Source organism: Elephas maximus, chromosome 12 (genome assembly GCF_024166365.1).
Source record: "Elephas maximus indicus isolate mEleMax1 chromosome 12, mEleMax1 primary haplotype, whole genome shotgun sequence".
Classification (NCBI taxonomy): Eukaryota; Metazoa; Chordata; class Mammalia; order Proboscidea; family Elephantidae; genus Elephas; species Elephas maximus.
The window spans coordinates 25,334,858-25,355,959 of NC_064830.1; the positions used below are offsets into that span (position 1 = coordinate 25,334,858).

At 47.7% G+C, this 21,102-nt stretch overlaps 2 protein-coding genes across 4 annotated transcripts in view; one reads left to right on the forward strand and one right to left on the reverse strand.

Annotated features, from left to right (window-relative positions):
• Nucleotides 1-17,738, forward strand: part of ATP6V1C2 (ATPase H+ transporting V1 subunit C2) — an 84,830-nt gene extending 67,092 nt beyond the window's left edge. The window contains exons 6-14 of one of the 3 annotated variants that reach the window (XM_049902879.1): nucleotides 471-562; nucleotides 3,087-3,185; nucleotides 3,885-3,953; nucleotides 7,692-7,784; nucleotides 7,896-7,989; nucleotides 10,791-10,928; nucleotides 11,824-11,921; nucleotides 17,185-17,317; nucleotides 17,618-17,738. In XM_049902879.1, coding sequence (XP_049758836.1) covers nucleotides 471-562; nucleotides 3,087-3,185; nucleotides 3,885-3,953; nucleotides 7,692-7,784; nucleotides 7,896-7,989; nucleotides 10,791-10,928; nucleotides 11,824-11,921; nucleotides 17,185-17,317; nucleotides 17,618-17,707 — 906 coding nt within the window. In that variant the 3' untranslated portion in view covers nucleotides 17,708-17,738. Of the gene's footprint in view, nucleotides 1-470; nucleotides 563-3,086; nucleotides 3,186-3,884; nucleotides 3,954-7,691; nucleotides 7,785-7,895; nucleotides 7,990-10,790; nucleotides 11,554-11,823; nucleotides 11,922-17,184; nucleotides 17,318-17,617 lie in introns of those variants that run through there. The other 2 variants (XM_049902880.1, XR_007519551.1) reach the window with 2 other exon arrangements.
• An 88-nt stretch (nucleotides 17,739-17,826) lies between these two features.
• PDIA6 (protein disulfide isomerase family A member 6) overlaps nucleotides 17,827-21,102 on the reverse strand; it is a 39,688-nt gene continuing 36,412 nt past the window's right edge. Inside the window, exons 12-13 of the mRNA XM_049902881.1 lie at nucleotides 20,088-20,184; nucleotides 17,827-18,842 (exon numbers count right to left, since the gene is read on the reverse strand). Coding sequence (XP_049758838.1) covers nucleotides 18,774-18,842; nucleotides 20,088-20,184 — 166 coding nt within the window. The 3' untranslated portion in view covers nucleotides 17,827-18,773. The remainder of the gene's footprint in view (nucleotides 18,843-20,087; nucleotides 20,185-21,102) is intronic.

The window sequence follows — 21,102 nt, forward strand, 5'->3', positions numbered from 1 at the left end:
TCGGGGCCGAAGGGAGCCTCCTCTGAGGACAGTGCTGCAGAGAGGCACAGGCTGAGCTTGTAAACTGGCACCTCGAGAGAGTAGAGGATGGGGGTCAGCCTGAACTGAGCTCTGGGAGGGCCTGAGAGGGCTAGGCATGGAGGGCCATGGGGCTGCTCAGACATTACAGGATGGTCTTGAAATCAGGAGCCGATTTGGGTCATTGTGTGGCCCTGGGAAAGCCATTCATGCCTCAGTATCTGTAAAGGGGGATATTAAACCCCTCCCTGGCCTGCCCACAGGCTTACGGTCAAAGCCAAATGTTGGAATGTTCTGAGAGCAGAGAGAGAAGTGTAAGCCATCTGTGGGCAAATGGGAAGGACTTGCTGTTTTTCTTAAGAGCACTCTGAGCAATTTGTGGCTCATTTTGAAAAGTTTTATCAATTTTTTGAATACTCAAGGTCACCAGAATATTTTGCTTTTATAAATAGCAATTAGCACAGATCGAAACAGATCTGAAATCCCGAACGGCCGCTTACAACACTCTGAAGACCAACCTGGAGAACCTGGAGAAGAAATCCATGTGAGTACCTGAGCCCCTCCTTGTGGGGCCACCAGATCGACCCCAGCAGGGCTTGTGCACTCACCATTGGGATCACTTGGTGATCAGGTGTGTTTGTCTGTGTGCGGGAGGGTAAGAATCAGACAGACAAACCGTCCTGCCTTGCCAAGGTCTGCATGCTGGAAGAGGAAGACCTGGGGCAGCCGACAGAGTAACTCCTTTCACGTGGCATCCGAGAGAAATAGGAATGCTGCTCCCACCCCACCACCTGCCACTGTCATAGGCAGGTCCTCTGTGGTTCTTGAGAATACCTAGGGGTGTGTTCCTGGGTCCTTCTGTGGGGGCTTTACAGTACAGGGAAGTATAGGGAAAAGGTGTCAGAACCTGGCCCTTGGGAGGAGCCACAGGGAAGTGGGGCTCTGTTGCCAAGTGCAGAGCAGTTTCAGGGGCCTAAGTGCCTTCTCTACCTACCTGAAGGGCCACCATGAAGGAAAGAGAGCAGACTGCTGTGTGAGGCCCAGTAGACAAAATGAGTCACCCAGATGGTAGGAGGTACCAGGGGAAAAGCGTAAGCTCAATGTCATGGTGTCAATGAATACCTGTGCGGTAGTAAGCATTCTCGTTGGTGTGTAAGAAGAAGCCAGGTGAGATCCTGCCAAGGGGGCTGGAAGGTGCTCCCAAGCAGGGTAGAGTTGGCATGGATAATACTCCCTAGACTCTGTGGATCGGGGGCTCCTTCAGTGAGGGAAGTGGCCCAAGGATGCTGAGAACCAGCTGTCAGCTCTCACAGTCATGACTGGTTGGCTCACTTCTGTGAAGAAAGGAAAAGGCACCTGAGAGGCCCGTCCGCTTCTGTTCCTCTCTCCTGAGGGTCGCTGGGACAGCTCTCTTCTTGTGAAAAAAGCAAATCTTACGTCAGTGGAACATTAGAAACCAGAGAGGGAAAAATTTACTTCATCTAGAAACTTATTTTTGCTTACCCTACTTTGCATCAGCACTAAGTGGACACAAACTGAGTTTCGCCTCCTCCTTGATCCTACCCCCTGTGTTGGGGAGCAGGGAGGATGGGAGAAGGCAGGGTGCCAGTGGAAGAGAGTCCTACATGGTGCCAGTGGCATAGACCAGTCAAGGCATTGGACCAGTGGACCGTGGGGCCATTCAGCCACCGGGCCACCCACTCATCGCACCATCAAATTGTAGACATCTTAAGAATTGATTGGGACTTGATCAAACATCTGGTTCAACTAGTGAAGCAATTCACTCATTCATTTGTTCACAGTAACATTCATTGATTTATTGAGCACACACACACTGAGTAAAAGATACCAAGAGGGGCAAAACAGCTCTCCCTCTTCTGTTATTTCTTTTTTTTTCTTTGATAAACATTTATTAGGCAGCTTCCATGCCTTCAGGCCTTACACTAGGCCCTAAAGATCCAAAGCAGAGTAAAAGATAATTTATACTGTTGCAGAGCTCACAATTATTCCTTCAACAAACACTGATTGGAAGTCTTCTTTGTGCCAGGTCCTGGGGATTCAGAGGTAAACTAGACAGGTAGGTCGAAGAGCATGAGGACAGCATGTTAAGTCCTATGGCAGAAAAGCTTGTACATGGTGCCCAAGAGAGGTATCTAAGGGATCTATCACAGTCACAGAGCTGTCCCATGATGGTATCTGTAGGGCTTTGTCAGCAGGTTGGCCAGCCTCTGTAAAATAGTATTTTACCTTTGCCTTTCAAGCTTTGGCCTTGCCTGAATGACTGAGAACTGTTTACGAGCGAAGCACTGTGTGCTAAGCCCACAGCCTCTGTGCTAATATCATGGCCTGTGTGCTAATGCTGCACACAGTCTTGATAGTGATGTCTTGGCCTACTTGCTAATATTATAGCCTTACTCTGTGCGCTAATGGTACCCTGGCCTCCATGCAGACCAGAGCTCCACTGGACACTTAGAAAAGCTATTTCAGGTGAGTGTCCCCCTGACTGCCAGACCTGCAAGGCCTGTAAAGTGAAACGTAGCTATATCTGGGGCCTATCTCTGCCAGTGATGGCCAGGCAGCTTCCCAAGCCAGCCGCCTTGTTGACACTTGAGCAACTGAAGCTGCCCGACACCTCGGGTCCCCTTCCAACAGGTGGCTTGCACGCGGGCAGAGCAGATCACTGAGGTGTGAGACTCGGCAGTCCCTGCGGTGACTGGTGGTAACACCTGAGTCCCTGCCAGCCCCCTGCCCTGGAGCGGGGGAGGCATTGGCCCTGGCTTCCCAGAAACAAAAACAGAGACAAGGGGCGTAGGGTGCACTCAGCCCAGGGGCCAGGGAGGAATAATCATTCATGAGTGTGTCCCAAGACCCCTCACTTTATTCTCTTAGGCTCTAGCTCCCATGGTGTCCGTCCCTCCCCAGGGAACATTCTTGAGACTTCCCTGTTTCCTGTCCCACTGCCTGTGTTGTGGGTATGGCTGGGGGCCAATATGTTCTGAAAACACAGGCCCGTGGTGCCTCTGTTTGCCGATACTGCTCACAACTTATTTGTTTCAAATGGATTTCAGGGGCAACCTCTTCACTCGGACACTGTGCGATATCGTGAGCAAAGAAGACTTTGTGTTGGATTCTGAGTACCTCATCACACTTCTGGTCATCGTTCCGAAGTAAGTGAGCAGGAACGTGGGGTGGATGGGGTCTGGGCCTGCCTTGGGTGCCCAGTGGAGAGACAAGTCAGCCCAGCCCCTGCCGGCCACCAGCCAGCTTCCCCTTGGCAACTGCCCCTGGCCTGGGAAGACCACCAGCATAGGGGTGGTAAGGAATCCCGTTGTGTCCCCCAGGTGGCTGCTCTGTTGGTAGCATCAGTAGTAGTGGTGACAGTGGGCTGGTGGTGATGGCAGTGACAGCACAGAGCATTTATTGAGCAACTGCTGTGTGCCACCTTGTAGCCATTATCCCATTTCATTCTCACCACCAGCCTGTGAGGTATATTATTATGTCCATTGTCCTGGGGCTAGAGAGGTCAGTTTATTTGCCCAAGGTCACACAAGGCCAGGCTTGGAAAGCTTGTGGACATCAGGCCTCCAAGCAGGTATCTATAGGTAAGCTCCTCACACAGCTTGGAGAGCCCTCCTCTCTTCCATGGGGTCCCTAGGACCCTCGCTGCATGTTGAGTCCGGGAGGGGCTGGGCAGGGGATTCCCAGTGCCTACTGCAGGGCCTCAGGGGACAATCGGGGCTTTGTCTTGACCCAGCTCTGCTCACCAGCAGTCCCTTGGGGAAAGGGGTGTGCTGCTTCCTTAATGCTCAGGGCATCCAAGAGCCTCTTCTGCAGAAATCACTGAACCATTCTATGTATTCTCATAGACCAAGCTATACACAATGGCAAAAAACCTATGAATCTCTCTCAGACATGGTGGTGCCTCGGTCAACCAAGTAAGTGAGACTCAAACATGGCCCTGGGTCTCCAAGGGGAGCATGTGTGGGTGCTCTGGGGGCACCAGGGAATACGAGGCCCCCCAGCCACTGACTCTCTGAGTACACGGCCTGCAGTTCCTTCCCCGTCACCCACCTTATCCATGTGCCAAACCCCTCCATCTGTCAAACCTCAGCTTCCCTGCCTGTTCAGTCACCTAGTGCTGCTATAACAGACATACCAGAAGTAGATGGCTTTAACAAAAAGAAATTGATTCTCTCACAGTCTAGTAGGTTACAAGTCCAAATTCAGGGTGTCAACTCCAGGGGAAGGCTTTCTCTCTGTTGGCTCTGGAGGAAGATTCCTTGTCATCAATCTTCCCCTGGTCAAGGAGCTTCTCAGGCGCAGGGACCCTGGGTCCAAAGGACATGCTCTGCTCCTGGTGCTGCTTTCTTGGTGGTATGAGGTCCCCCACTTTCTGCTTGCTTCCCTTTCCTTTTATCTCTTGAGAGAGATAAAAGGTGGTGCAGATCACACCCTAGGGAAACTCCCTTTACATTGGATCAAGAATGTGACCTGGGCAAAAAAAAATTACAATCCCACCCTAATCCTCTTTAACACAAAAGTACAATCACAAAATGGAGGACAACCACACAATACTGGAAATCATGGCCCAGCCAAACTGAAACACACATTTTTTGGGGGACATAATTCAATCTACAACACCATCCCTCCTTCGGGAAGCCATTCCCAGCTCTGCAGGCCGGCAGGGTCCTCCTCAATGCGGCCACAGCCCCTGTACTCATTGCTCGAGCTACCCTCATCCTGTACATTTTCAGGCTTGCCCTCTGATTCTTCCCTGCCTTGGAGGGCCAAGTGAGGTCCTGGCCAGAGCTGCTCCCCAGGGAATGGCTGTCTTAGTTATCTAGTGCTGCTATAACAGAAATACCACAAGTGGGTGGTTTTAACAAACGGAAATTTAATTTCTCACAGTTGGGGAGGTTAGAAGTCTGCATTCAGGGTACCAGCACTAGGGACAGGCTCTTTCTCTCTGTTGCCTCTGTAGGAAGGTCCTTGTCTCTTTTGAGCTTCTGCTCCTGGGCCATCTTCATGTGGCTTGGCATCTCTCTTCCCCATCTCTGCTTGCTCATTTGCTTGTTTAATCTCTGTTATATCTCAAAAGAGATTGACTTAAGACACGTCCTACGCTAATCCAGTTTCTTAACATAACAAAGAAAACCCACTTCTAAATGGGATTATGGAAACCCTGGTGGCATAGTGGTTAAGAGCTATGGCTGCTAACCAAAAGGCTGGCAGTTCAGATCTACCAGGTGCTCCTTGGAAACCCTATGGGGCAGTTCTACTCTGTCCTTTAGGGTCACTATGAGTTGGAATCATCTTGACGGCAACGGGTTTTTTTTTTAAAGGGATTATAACCACGGGTATAGGGGTAGGATTTCCAACATGTATTTTTCGGGGTCACAATTCAGTCCATAGCAATGGCCACAGAGGGTAAAGAGGGCAAGCAGGGGAGAAACCAGTCTCTGCTCATGGCCTGCTGCCATCAGAGCAGGATTGGCCGTGGGGCTGTAAAAATGGCAGGAGGAAAACAGATAAAAATGCTGTGGTGCGTTTTCACAGTGGAATACTACCCAGCTGGGGAAACGAGTGCTTTAGAGGTACATGTATCAGCAGAGATAACCCTCAGTATAAAAGACTGAGTGCCAAAAGCAAGCTGCAGATTGCTTAGAGCTGCGTGCATCAGCAGGGATAAACCTCGTATACAATGTTGAGTGAAGAAAGCAAGAAGGGTACATACCGCATGGAGCTATCTATTTAAAGCCTATAAGTGGACGAAAGTAAACCGTATGTGACTTGGGCACGCATGTGTGTGTGATGGAATCATAGAAGTTAGGGTGGGAATAAGAAATGCCCATCTCAGGATTGTGGTGACCTCTGGGGCAGAGAGGGAGATGCTGTGGGGAGGGCCACATAGAGGGCCTCAACTGTATGGTGTTGTTTTATATCTTAAACTGGGTGACTGGTACATGTTGTATTGTTGGGTGCTGTGGAGTCAATTCTGACTCATAGCGACCCCAAGTAACAGAGTAGAAGTGCTCTATAGGGTTTTTTAGGCTGTAATCTTTATGGAAGCAGATCGCCAGGCCTTTCTCCCATGGAGCCACTGGGCGGGTTCCAACCACCAAACTTGGTTAGCAGCCAAGTACTTAACCATTCTGACACCAGGGCTCCTTATGCTGATACATAAACCAAAGAAAACCTGCTGCTGAGTAGAACTGCCCCAGAGGGTTTCCAAGGAGCAGCTGGTGGATTCGAACTGCCAACCTTTTGGCTAGCAGCCGTGCTCTTAACTACTTCGCCACCAGGGCGCCATGTGATACATAGGGATTTGTTATTCTCCATAATTTTTGTACTTCTGAAATAGTTTGTAATTTAAAAAAAAACAACTTTTTTTTTCTTTTTTTTAATTTTAAAGTGGATCTGAGTGCAGTCGCTGCCCATTCACCTGCCCCACTACACACAGAGAGAGATTAAAGGCTGAGGGCAGGCCTGCCCCTGCCCATCCATGCCCCAGGCCTCTGTCCCGAGGCCCTCTCTCCCAGGGTCATTAGCTCCAGGTAGATAGTATCAGGAGCTACATGGAGGGATACAAGGAACAGGACAGTCACAGCCTGAGGTCACAAGGGGGCAGCTGGAGGAATGAACCAGGGCAGCCAGGCTGCAGGAGGAGGTGAACCTTGAGCCAAGGGGCTGGTCCAGGAAGGCTAAGGAAACGTTACCTGCTCTCAAATGGTTGCCTTTTTGTCACCAAGCACTAGAGGATCACTCAGGCCAGAGCCCCCAGGCCCTAGTACTTTTAATTGTCAGAGGGGACCTGAGAACCCTGATGAGGTGGCTATAAAGGGGTCTTAGAGGCCTTCTGGGCAGCCCCTATGGGTGTGGCTCAGAGAAAGGAAAGGTAGACCGGCCAGGATGCCCACAAGACCCCTCCTGTGTGCGAGGCTTCCCACTTTCAAGGTCTTCTCTCCCACAGGACTTAAAGACACTTCAACCACACACCCCAACAACTCCTGTGTGTGTCGGAGAAAACGTCTCCAGGGATAGTGGCCACCCTGGTCCTGTGTTGAAGGACACCAGGAAGGCCATCTAATTAGAATATTGTTCCGTTGGAAGTGAAATGGACGTTGTGGAATGGTTTCTACCACCTGTCAATCCGCCCTGCCTCATGTCAGAGCTGGGGCACCCTGTTATACAAATGAGATGACCAAGGCCTAGGAGTAGTCTGCCCGGAATCTCACAGGCTGAGAGGGGCTGGAGCTCTTTGGACTCCCAGCCTCGAGCCTTTTCTTCTGCGTAAACCAAAAAGACCAAACCTGTTGCTGTCAAGTAGATTCCAACTCATAGTAGAACTGCCTCGTAGGGTTTCCAAGGAATGGCGGTGGATTTGAACTGCAGACTTTTGGTTAGCAGCTGAGCTCTTAACCACTGTGCCACCAGGGCTTGTTCCTCTGCATAAGGGCCCTGCATTTAGACCATCTGGAGGGCCCTGAGGACTTAGACTGGAAGGGTCAGTGGAAGGGGCAGGAAAGAATGAGAAATGGCAAGGAGTAAAACCGCAGAGCCAGAGTTAGGAAATCACCCCAGACTGATGGGGACAGAGAAGCTGACGTCTAGTACCACCTGGCCCGTGGTGGCCCTGGTGATTAGTCCCATGAATAAGTGTTTCTCTCCAACAGACTGATTGCTGAGGACAACGAGGGTGGCCTCTTCACTGTGACTCTGTTTCGAAAAGTGATTGACGATTTCAAGACCAAGGCCAAAGAAAACAAGTAAGAAAACAAGCAGTGTGGGGGGCTACTCTGGGTTTGGTGTGTCTCCACTTGGGTGTCTGTGCTCGCTGGAAGCTTCCTGATGAAAGCCTCTTCCTTGCTTGTTTTAAGGTTCACTGTCCGTGAATTTTACTATGATGAAAAAGAAATTAAAAGGGAAAGGGAAGAGATGGCCAGATTGCTGTCCGATAAGAAGCAACAGTATGTGAGTATCTGATTGTGGCTGGCCGGATTTTCAGGCATGATGTTGAGCAGGGCCCCCATGCCAATACTTACCAGAGGACAGAAGAGCCCTTCCTTGTCCCCAGCTATCAATCTCCATTGTCCCCACTCCTTTGGGCTCATACCATCTGGGACCATCTGCTCTCATGGGGTCACCAGAGCAAGGTTTAGGGAAATGGGTGATCAGCACATGTAATTGTCAAGGTGGACTATGGACCATGAGCCAAGCGGTATGATATGACCCCACTGAGTCCTGAGGCTGACCCTTCTGGGAAGGAATTATTAACCCCATTTTGCAGATGAGGAAACTGAGGCTTTCAGAGGTCCATTAGTGGGTCTTTCCCCTGGGTAGAGGACCCTGCCTACCCCTCATCTGGGGTTAAGCAGTACAAGTTGGGGGCATCTGTGCCTGCGAGTCACAGTGCTCCAGTCTTGGAGCGTGCCATTGAACATGCAATGCTTGTCCTTAGTGATGTGGTTTCCAGGGAGTGGCACTAAGGAATGTGACATTCTCCATCACCAGCACCTGTGTTTACCTCCCCTGTGTTCTTAGCAAAGATTGGGGTGCTCATCTGCGTGACTTCCGACAATAGCCACTCAGAAACTTTTGGTGTAGAAGGGCAGCTTAGCTCAAGAGGGATAAAATCAGACCCATTTGTGCAATATGAACAGTGTAGCCTTGGGAAGGTCCCTCTACCACTCTGTAAAATGGGGACATTCAAGACTTGGTGTCGCCCAGCCATAGAGCTAGTTGAAGTCAGCTGACTCCCGAGGAGGGTTTTCCGGCCCCTCTTGCCCCTCCTGACCGGAGAGGGTTTTGTGGAGTGCCTTCCAGTTGCGCCTCTAGCTATAGAGAGGAAAGGAAGAATGAGTAGAATGTACTTCAAAGTCTTTTGGAGGAAAGACGGTGTGTAAATATAAAGCTGTAAGTATGTGCTTGAGGTCAAGTACAGTGGCCAGCAGATGTAGGTCCAAGGGGCTTTTGACATGGCTGAGTGTTTGACTGTGGCCTTCTACAAGATCTGGCTGGACGGCCTGGGGCATTCTGCACGTCCAGTTTGACCTCTCTCAACCAAGGGCCCATCTCCCAGGGACTCAAGAGAAGTAGCTATCCATCGAGAATGAGCACCAGCCATGAAGTCCCCCAGATGGGGTTCTCAGAGAGCCCACCTGGACTGGCTGTCCCCCTCTGAAGAGAAAAAGACAACTGATAACATAAAAGCTTGGCTGCTAACCAAAAGGTTGGTAGTTGGAAGCTACCAGCGGCTCCTTGGAAACCCTATGGGGCGGTTCTCCTCTTTCCTGTAGGGTCGCTATGGGTTTTTTTGTTTGTTTCCCCCAAACATAAACACACACATATATGTACCTGTATGTGTGTGTACACATATATGTATATACGTGTATGTGTATGTGTACACCAGGTGAACACATACACTCCTCAAAACCAAATCTTTCAGGCTCCACCTGTGGCTCAGGTGAGTGAGTGTAGTCCCTTCCTGGACAGAAAGGACTGAGTTGGGAGGTCTATAGCCTGAGCCCTGTGAGCGCCAGTCCTCAGAGCAGTGGCTGCAGACCCAAGAGAGTGAGGCAGGAAAATGGACTCGGACGTTGTAGAAAGATGTTCGCCAACAAGAGCTGAAATCCAGCGGGCTTTCTTTAAAAAAAATCCTAATTACCTATGAATTCTCCAGATACTGTCTTTAATTGAGGCTTTTCCCTAGTTGCTTTATGCTGATCTACATAGGGTCTCTGAGTTGGGAGCCAGAGAATGGAGCTTTCATGAGTGTCCAGCCCAGGAGATCCTGCCCGCAGGATAGGCGGTGAAGTAAGGCCTTTGACACCCACCTCAAACCCCCTGAGAATCTTGGGTAATACTCAAGAGTCTGATGTTTGCAACCTGGGTCTCAGGTTGCCAGCTGGGTGATTTTTTTATGTGGTGTAGATTTTTGCACCCCCTGCCTTTTTACTGGGATGGGCCTCTTCCCTGAGGAGCCCTTCCAGGATCTATTTGTGATGGGCAGTAGAGCCCTGAAGGAGACACGCTAACCCAGAAACATTGAGTTCCTTGTGAGGCCCTCTCTGTGTGCCAGTGAGCAGAGCCCCATGCTGGGATCAGCTGGGGTCAGCCCTGGCCCAGGCTTCTTGAGAATCCCTTTGCCCCTTCAGCCTTTTGGAAGTCGATACCAAGCATGTTGCATACTTTTTGTTACTTGTCATCCAGAGTGGGTAGGATGGGTCTGGGGCTTTTAGTTCACTTGAGAGCACAGGGTGGAATTTTCCTGGGCTTTCCACCTGTTTGCAGGGACAGAATGATAAAGGCTAAAAAGTCCTAACAGCACGCCTGACTAATTTTTCTGCATGTAGCATGCATATTAAGTGCACCAGTGAACGCCAAGGAGGCTCTGTGGGCTGGACATGGTGAAAGACATCCTGACCAAGCCTAGACAGATGAGCTCCGCAGGCAGGACTGTTTCCACTAACCACCTCTTGGTGCTATCCTTGTCTGCCAATTCGGGGGTCCCCACAAGGCTTGGCAGAGGGAGGGGGTTAGGGACCAACCCCTCTGCCTCTGATTAGCTCTGTCTGTGGAATATGGAACCCCAAGACTAACACCGCCAGTGGGCTCATGGCCACTTAATCAAACCTCCAGTCCAACCGCCGGGCTGCGTCCCTGGGGTCGGCCAGAATTTCCGAGCCTACTCTCATGTGCTTTTCAGATGAGAATGATGTTTGTTTGTGATGTGTGTTTGCTGAAAGATTAATAAGTCATTTCTGTACCTTTAGCAAACTTCCTGTGTTACCCTTAAAAAGGGATCATCTACCTTCTCGGACCACATGGTTAAGGTAACCCCGCTAGGTAACCCTGATAGGCCCGCTGCGGGGCAGACCGACAGAGAGAGAGAGAGTGAGGGCGAGGGTGAGGTAAGCAACCCCCTGGGAGCCCTGGGGTTCCCTGGCTCACATCTCCTCCCCAGCTCAGGCATCTGTGACTTCTCAGACAGCTCATCCTTGCACTTCCTGTTATCTCATATGGCTTTTGAGGTCTGAAATTCAGGGAGCCCGGAATCATCTGCAGGGCCTCTTTGGAGCTGTCCCCTTCTCTCCCAGCCATGAGTGGTGCTTGTCAGCCAGGGTGCCTCTGCCCTGGCTGGAGGTGGCTGCAGCTGGTGACGGAGCAGGGCCCCTGACTGGGGGTGGGTGGTGGGGGTGGTAGTCGGGCGGTTCAGCCCTCCTCCTGTGGCTGCTCTGATTGGACCCTCACGCCTGACCTTTGCGGGTCATTGGAGGTGTCAGGTAGGAGCTCGGAGCTCTTAATGGAAGACTCTGAGCTCTCCTGGAGTGGCCATGCCAGCATTAATGACAGCTGCTGTGGCCCTGAGGTTTGTGGACTGGTGAGGTGGGGCTTCCTCAGAAACGGGCAGCTGTTGGATGATGCTAGAACCCATGGGACCATCAGGCTGCTGACCTTGTGGCCGAGCCTTGGAAGGCTCCTTGACTGGGCAGTGTCAGATGGAGGCCGGTTAGCCACCTGCTGAAAGCCCTGGAGGTCAGGGGGTTGCCCAGCTGCCCCCACCCTGGTTTGTGGTGGCACCACGCATGTGCTAGGTGGCTGGACTGCTAAGCTTCTCCAGATCAGGGCCTGGATGATGTGATCCTGAGCCTTGCCCAGGGCGTGTCTGATGGACTCCTTCCTGTCTGCTTATGCTGGCTCCTGGGCATTTCTCAGTTCAGGGCTTGCTCTGTCCAGACGCACGTCGTCTTGGCCTGGGCCTCAGGCGCAGCCGTGAGGGGTCACGAGGCTCTTCTGTCTCCACAGGGCCCCCTCCTACGCTGGCTCAAGGTGAACTTCAGTGAAGCCTTTATTGCCTGGATCCACATAAAGGCCCTGAGGGTGTTTGTGGAGTCCGTGCTCAGGTGCGTGAAGTTGGCGTCCCTTGATGAGGAGCTCTCCTGAGGGTGGGGAGGATGGTCCCGTCCTGGTAGGTGCCTGGTGGGGTGGGAGCGGAAGGAGCCAGCTCTGGGGGCCACCTGGGCTGCCTCTCCCGCCTTTCCTGCTGTCTATCCCTGTGCTCTGCATCCCACCCCCTCCTGCCTCCTCTAGACCTGACCAGTCCACCCTGCCCTCCCCTTTCCGCATCTGTGGCTTGTTCCCTCCTGGCTCTTGGTGACATGCTGGAGTCTCCCTGACCCAGCTAAAACGCCCCTCAGCCTGCCTCCTGCTGCTGCCGAGTGCTCCTTCTGTTTCCTGTCGTTAGTACTCTCTCTCTCTCTGGCCTCCCGATTCCCACGTGGCCCTTTCCTGCTCCTGCCCCTCCATGCAGACTAGCAGCCTCCCCAGGGGTCCTATTTTCAGCCCTCAGCCTTCAAGGCCCCACTGCAGCAGGAAAAATAAAACAAAAACAGAAGCACCAGAACACAACTTATTTTGATCTTCAAAAAAAAAAAAAGAATGCAAAATAGGTTCACAGTAGAAAAATTTGGAAACTACAGATAAGCAGAAAGAATGAATAGAAATCACCTGTCATTTTAACACCAAGAGAAAATACCGTGAACTTTACGGCACGTACCCCTATAGTTTTTTGTTGGTATAGTTTTTCATTTATACTTACACAGAATTTTTACTAAAATGGAATCGAGCAGGAAATATTCTTTTGGAGCCTGCTTTGTGCCTTAATAGCCTTCTTATGAACATCCCGTCATTGAGTATTCGGGGTTTGTAACATCGAACATGCTAACTGCACCCTTCTTCCTGAGGGTCCCCTCTCCATGGGCTTCTGTGACCTGCAGTCTCCTGGGGAGGCTCCTCTGGTCCCTCAGACTCTATGGATCTTTCCTAGCTCCTTCCCTGCCTGTGCTGAAGCCTGCCTCAGGCTCCCCTACCTGGCCTTACCGTCTTCCTGGCCACCGCTCCCTAGTGGAGTTTTCCTGCGCACGTCTGGGCCTCCATATCTTGCCATTTGCTGGCTGTAGGCTTGACCTGGGTATCTGGCTCATCTTTCTCCCAAGCTCCAATGGCGCCATCATCCTTCCCATCACCAGGCTCCAAACCTCAGGGTCAGCTTGGACTCCTTCCCTCACTTCCCACCCCACCCCCCATGTACCCCTTGTCTATCTTGCCATTGCTTTCTCTCTTCCGTGTGTCTCCATGCCCCGCTTGCCTGGCTGTTGCCATAGGCCCTTACTTGGTCCCCTGCCTCCACATGGCTGCCAATGTATGTGTGGTTTGGCCCAGGTACAGATCTGACTGTGGTTTGTCATCCTTTCTTGCACCCCTCCTACACACACACACACACACACACACCTCACATTACATCTTGCCTGTAATGGTAAGGATTGCAGAGTTGGGCTGAAATATGTCCTCTAACTGGAGTGTTCTAGCCACCTGTAGAGGGGCCCCAGATAAACCCTGCTTGCTCCAGAAATCAGTGGTATGCAAGGTCCGATAGTGTGGCCTGTCTATGTCTCATGGGATGCCCATTTGCTAGAGAGATAAATACTTATTTTCCTCTACAAGAATATATATATATATTTTTTTCAAAATTGGACTGGGCATCAACTTATAACATTTTACGCTGTATATTTTTCCTGAATACAGATATAATACATGGACACTAAAAAGTTCAAGTTCAGAAATAGACACTGTAGAAAGAGCTCCTTGTCATCCTACTCCTTATGGAAAATCACGGTGAATGGTTAGGTGTGTTTTTAAGACTCTTATCCTTCAAATGGGATCATTTGTACTTAATATTTTGCAACTTGCTTTTTTCATTTGCTTTGTACTTTTTTTTTTTTTGTACTGTACTCCTATCAGCCTCTGTAGAGCTACATAGCCCTTTTAGATGGTTTTTTCATATTTTATCATGTGGAGATACAGTAGTCTAGGAAAATAGATGTTGAAACAGCAGGTTGATTTGAGCAGACAGACAGGTAAGGAACTGAACCGGTTGCCGTCAAGTTGATTCCGACTCATAGCAACCCTATAGGACAGAGTAGAGCTGCTCCATAGGGTTTCCAAGAAGTGCCTGGTGGATTACCAACTGCTGACATTTTGGTTAGCAGTTGTAGCTCTTAACCACTACTCCACCAGGGTTTTCGACAGGTAGGAAATAAAATTCATCTGTTTGTGCCTCTCACCTCCCATGTCTTTTTTTTAATAGTTTATTTTTGCTGCTGTTGAAAATATACACAGAATATACCTCAAATGAACCATTTCTACATATACAATTGAGTGACATAGATTTGTCCCCTCCCTTGTTGCTCTGCCTTCCTTGTCTCAAAGCTATTTGTCTTTTTCCCTACACAGGGGAGGGGCTCTGACTCAGCTCTCTACCTCTGTCGCCTAAGCCAGAGCTGGACAAAGAGTAGATGCTAAATGTTTGACAGAATGTAATCAATGTCAAGTGAACACGGACCTCAGTTGAGGGTGTCCTAGCTCATCCTCATGGATGAAGTGAACCAGGTGTTTAAATTATCCAAGAAGAAAATGGAAATAGGGCCAGGGTGAGTGGTGGGGCTATGATGAATTTGCTGCTTCCTCCAGGTGAAGCCTACCAGGTATCAGGATAATTAGGTCTAGGTCGCTGGAGAAATCTTGGTGGAGGGCAGATATTAGGGAGTCATCAGTGGTAGGGGGTCAGCAGAGCCATTTGTGTGTGTAGGTGAGATGACCCAGGGAGAGTCATAGAGAGGGAAGAGTGCCAAAGAGGAACCTGGGGAGCCCCGCCATCGGAGGAGTTAAGTGGAGGTAGGAAAAAAGCCCATGAAGACTCAGATGGAGGGTACCAGGAAGCCTAAGCAGGAAGGCGTAACCAAGAGTCAAAGCATCAAAAGGTTAGGATTTTAAACGTCCCTTGGATTTGGCCATTAGTAGGTCATTGGTGACCTGTATCAGGTCATTTTTGTGTAGTGGTGCGGGGAGGAGCTAGGGTGTTGTGGATGATAGGATGTGTGATACTCTCAGATTTGCTTCTAGAAGAGTGTGAGAGAGCTCTAGGGAGTTGAAGTTTATTTTAAACTGCAAGATTTGAGCATGTTGATAATGTCAATCGATAATGCTAAGGATTAAAGAGAAAGATTGAGAGACCCGCAGCAGAGGAGCGAGGTTGGTATGGCTACAAGTAGTCTCAGTAATGAGCGAACAGGTAGAGGGCTTCCCATCAGAGGACCTGTGCAATCAGCATGAAGTAGGGGGCGGGGCCCTTTACTGCCACACAGTCTTGGGAGGGAGTAGGATGGGTCAGAGGCTTGAAGAGAATGAGTGGGGAGTACTAACCAGCCATTCCTGGCAGTCACTTTCTGAGCAGAATGAAAGTGTCTGTCTGAATTGGTCCAGAGGGAGGGTATCCGGACCAGGGCCACAAAGAGAGTAAGACAAGAACTGGAAGGATCCTGAAAGAGGGTGGGAAGCTGTGAAACCAAGAGGGGAGGGCTGAGAAAGGGGTCAAGGGCTTGGGGACAGCAACGTTCATTCAGTCAACATTCATTACTTATTGAGTGCCTATTATTCAGTGGGTGCTGGGGACACAACAGTGAACAAAGCAGACTCATGCTTCTGGTAGAGAGGGAAGCTTTAAAGACAGGGACCTTAGTCCGGGAGAAGGATAAACAGTCTCCCAGGGCAATTTGGGAATGACTATGGTGGGATGGGAAACCCTGGTGGCATAGTGGTTAAGTGCTAAGGCCCAAGGGTCAGCAGTTCGAATCCACCAGGCACTCCTTGGAAACTCTATGGGGCAGTTCTACTCTGTCCTATAGGGTCGCTATGAGTCGGAATCGACTTGACAGCACTGGGTTTGGTTTTTTGGTTTATGGTGGGATGACCAGGTTGGAGGATGACAAAGGAGGGGTGGCAAAGCTTGAGCCTTTTAAAAGGAAGGGTTTTGCGTCCAGGTTTTAGTAGAGTGATAGCAGAGTACTGAGTTAGGCTAGGAAGTAGTTCTGGAAGGACTACCTACTCTGCTAGTAGGTGCTACATCCGCTTCCCCTGGGTAATCCCAGAGCCTTGATGACCAAAGATGGGAACAAAAGAAATGAGGGTGGTCAAGTAAGCCATTACTCTCACCAGTGATCCAGCCCATATGCCAATGAGTGTCATTCTTGTCAACACCTGCCAGCCTCTGTGGCACGTGTAAGCTTTAGGTCACATGCTGGCATTTTGCAATCCTGTCCTAGTCTTTTTATCCTGCTTGCCCAGTGTTTTTAGAGGCAACATGATTAGGTAGGTCTTAGGCTTGGTTGTAATAAATGCTGTAGCACCTGTGGTTACAAATGGCCCCCTTTCACATATTTACGTTTACCCCACCTTCCTTTCTGCATATCTCACAGAGTTCAGTATTTCAGCAAATACTTTGCACCATTAGCAGCCAGAAATGAGGACTGGAGAAACCTGGGAGCCAGGGGACAACTTATGGATATTGACTAGGAAATAAAAACTTAAGTGACTACAACAGATCCTGCCACCATGAATCATTTACACAGCAGGCCCCAGTCTGCAAGAACCAGAGTAAAAACACAAGAATAAAAGGGTGTCCTAAGAATTATCACATACATGACTAGAGCATGAAGAAACACGTGTGAGTAGCACTGACCGTTCAGGCATTTGCTGATAGTACATTTAAAAAAAGTCTGACCATCACAGAAGGCATGTTTATTTATATAGTACCCACTATAAATATTTTAACACCTCAGGAGTAATTTGTTCCCACAAATGACTTTCAATGTATTCAGTCATACAACTAAGTACATTTAAAATCTTTTCCTTTCCTTCCATTCAAAAAGCTAGGAAGGAACTCCCCATCTTGATGAACGTGGTTTTGTTTTTGGTACCTTCTCTTTGGTGGAGAAAAACACAACAGCTAAGCTGAGTTTTACAAAAGTTAGAACACTCAGTCCACTTGCCTCCATTCAACATGAGTGTTCACTACGTGATCACTTGGTTAGGGTGAAGGCGCTCTTGGCTGTGGAGTCAGAAACTGTCACTATCAGAAGTGGGTTACAGCATGGTCCAGAGATTTCCCATCCGGAAAGACCTAGTAGTCCCACCTCTGCCCCAGACATTTTCCTCAACCAAGTTTTACTTTGCTTGAAGCTTTTCATGCTTAATCAAACCTACGCTTTACTTCTTCATCCATACTTACATCTGGAGTAACTTACTTACACATTTTATTTCCCTGAAAAGGTATGGACTACCAGTCAATTTTCAGGCAGTGCTCTTACAACCTCATAAGAAGTCATCCACCAAACGTTTGAGAGAAGTGCTGAACTCCATCTTCAGACATCTGGATGAAGTCGCGGCTGCAAGTATATTGGATGTAGGTTTGCAAGTATAATCGCTGTATTTCTGTGGTCAGCCCCAGCTCTCCACATGGGTAGTATTTAAAAAAAAAATGGTACTTGCTAGCCTGTTATGAAACTCTGTATGTCACAAATGTTAAAGTAAAACAAGGAAAGACAGATGTTGTGTGCATGTGTGTTGGTGGAGGAGGGGGGTGCAAAGCAGAAAATATGATCCATGGCTGGAGAGCTTCCTAAAAAACATGAAAAATTAAAAAAGATAAACAGGAAATTGTAGTTTATGCAACTAAAACATATTACCATGTCTCCTTTTACAGGCATCTGTGGAGATCCCAGGATTACAGTTTAATAGCCAGGATTATTTTCCTTACGTCTACTTCCACATTGACCTCAGTCTTCTTGACTAGACAGGTCAGCGGGCACTAAGCTTCCACATCCACGCAAACTGCTACAGATGCTTCTTTTAGCCAGAGAATCGTCTAAACGTCCCGTGGAATTTAAATTTTCAGAGAAATTGCTCACACAGTTAGGTACGGTTGTATTTATTCTTTTTTAAGTTACAATAAAGAAATTGCTCTCAGTCCTGAGTTGCCTCTTCACTTAAATTCTAACATAATTCAGTCTTTATCGTTTAGCTTTTCATCTTTCTGTTTTACATCAGTGTGGACTACCTATAAACTGGTAACCTCCTGCTGTATCTCCTGTCTCAACATTTTGAGAGTTTGGTAAGAATACAAAACACCTTGAGCTCATATGCCCAAACAGTCACTAGTGATACCCCCAAAGACAAAATGCTGGGCAGGAAATGCAGTTCTCAAGTGACAATTCACTGTCTTCCACACTTTTAAACTGGTTTACGTTTACAAATGGAATTTGGAATTTTAGAACACACAAAATCTGTATTGTGGCAGGTATTCAGATGGTATCACTTGAATGAAAACAATCTTTTTTTTCTTTTTGAAAAAGCTTATAAGGAGGAAAGACATCTGGGACATCGCTTTGTAATACTAATTTACTGACTAAACATTAGACCCTGAATTTATGATACGGACACTAATTTCATACATTTATCAGCATTGTCCAGAATATTTCTGTTTTATTCTTTAATGGAAAAAAGCCATTAATTTTCAAATGAAGGGATCACATTAAAAAACACATATAAGAAAACAGCCTCAAAGAACATTCCGGCGGCAGTCAGAGGGATGGAAAAAATGTTTCAACAAACCATCAGTTTTTTTTCAAAATATTATTTGACAGAAAGCAACCCAATTCACTGGCTACAACAATTCATAGAATTTTTTCAATGTTTTCTTGAGATGCAAAAGTTCACTGTTGCAGTGTTTTCAAATGCCCAATCAAGCGTTACTTCTTGGGTTAAAAGGCCACTGGTAGATCCATCTGATTGTTTAAGAATGTTCCTCCACTGCTGGAAAAATCCGCTCCCAAGAAAACTGAATTTTTATGGCGCGCATCTCACAACTCATCTTTCCCTAAGTCATCCAGCTCCACGTCACTGAGATCAATATCATCTTCCACAGGAAGCTGTAAAACAGGAAACCATCGTGAACAAGCAGCGCAGAGTGTAACCCAGAACTGCGGATACCCATGGAGGGCCCTGAACATTCAACAAAACCAGATTCTCCTCGAACCATTAAACTTTTTCACTTTGCCTATTACGTAGATGGAAAAGCTGGGAACTCGGATAAAAAGTGATTTTAACCTAGCACCCCACTATCTCCTTATAACTGAAAGGCCATTTAAATTGTCTTTTTAAGGCAGCGTCTCTGAACTGAAAAGGCCATTTAAATTGTCCTTTTAAGGCAGCTTCTCTGAACTGCACAGGAATAAATGCAAATTGTAAAGCTATAATTTTACATTTCTCTAAGACAAAGTAAATGAATTCCAGGTTATTTACTTAAGGGGTGATAGGAAAGCAACCTAGTAATTACTGAAATTAAGTACCTTGGGTGTCTCATCAAGAATATTTAATTCCCTTTAATAGGGAAGATCAGGTTTAAGTGTCTTGAGAGAGAATGTTAACAAAGGTCCATGAGGCTATGCTAATATTCTGGCATGCCAAGGCTCTGGGTTTCATAGAAAGGAATTGATTTATAAGTAGCAAAAACACACAAGGACAAACCACAGCCTCCTCCAGCCTGAGACCAGAAGAACTAGATGGTGCCTGGCTACGACTACCAACCACTCTGACCAGGATCACAATGGAAGGTCCCAGGTAGAATGGGTAAAAAATGTAGAATTTAAATTCAAAAAAAGAAAAAGACTAGACTTATTGGTCTGAAAGAGAATGGAGGAACCCTCCCCTAAGACTATTGCCCTAAGACAACCTACTAACTTGAAACTACAGACACTCCTGGAGGCCACCGTTCAGGCAAATAATAGGGTGCTACAAAATAAACTATGAGTCGGAATCAACTCGATGGCAGTGGGTTTGGTTTTTTTTTTTTATAAAATAAACATCTGTAAAGAATGTACTCCTTGGGACAGTAGACTCTATGAGACCAAAAGGGCAACATTTGCCCAAAACTAAAGATGAAAAGACATGGAGGGGCAGGGAACTGGACTAAGAGGAAATGGGGAGCGCCGACTGACACGCTGTGGGGATTGTGACCAATGTCATGGAACAATCTGTATAAGAATCATTGACTGGAAAATTAATTTGCTAGGTAACTTTCACCTAAAGCACAATAAAATGTTTTTGAAAAAATGCAGAGGAATTTGGGAAGCAAAAAATGGATTAAAAAAACAAGACTTAAACACCTGACTTACCTCACCATCCTTGCCATCCCAAGGTTCTACTGTACTTATTTTAGGGAAGGCCCCACCTCCTACAGGTGCTGTAGATCCACGCCCAAAAGAGAGTTCCCTTAGGAGAAAAGTTACCAAAACAAGAACGTTGGTTTACAATGGATGGAGGGGGTAGGCAACTTTAAACAATAATGACTTGCCTAAAATGTACAGGGAGAGGTTATTTCTCAACTCTTGGTGCAATGTATTCCTGAAAAATATCTCATGAACAGTATTATGTTCTCAGACAGGGACCATAATACAATCAGGCATGATATTTTTGATTCACGACTTAGCCTCAGATAAAGCCAGTTACTATCAATAATTTTTAAGCCTACCATTATTTTGCTAAAATACAAATTAAGTACATAAAAGCTATCCAAGTTGACCTAGAATGTGGATAAAATCAATACTGATATATTTGATTAATAAAATTCTCAAATTTAAGACCCCAGAAAGGCTTTCTGAAATATGACTAGTTTCTTAAAACTAAATTCCTTTTCCTCACATTTTTGGTGGCAAGCACTTGAAACCAGCCCACAGGCACTAGCAACTGCTTCGAAGTATTATCTGTGCGGCCCTCTCAGTCATCTATGTTGCTGCTGTGTGCTGTTGAGTCGATTCCGACTCATAGCGACCCTATGGTAATCTACAGATGATGGCAATTCTCACGCCTCTACCTTTAAGAGGTATACCAAGGAACAGCATGTGAAGTCTTAACACTGTAGGTATTATTATGAACATGTGACCATAAAGATGTAAAGACAATCCCTAGAGTGAGCAAAGACTTCTTTAAAAGGAACTCGCCAATATGGTCTAGTGAAGGGCACTCTGAACACTGTTTAAAGATGGCGGGGGAGGGGACACCTCCAAAACCCAGGATATCCACTCTCTTGTTATGTGTTTGACAATACTTATTTTGTATGGTCGGGAAAAATACGAGTACCTTTATACATTGCTTTTGCTACCTTGCATTTTTTTTACAATGTATATCAAT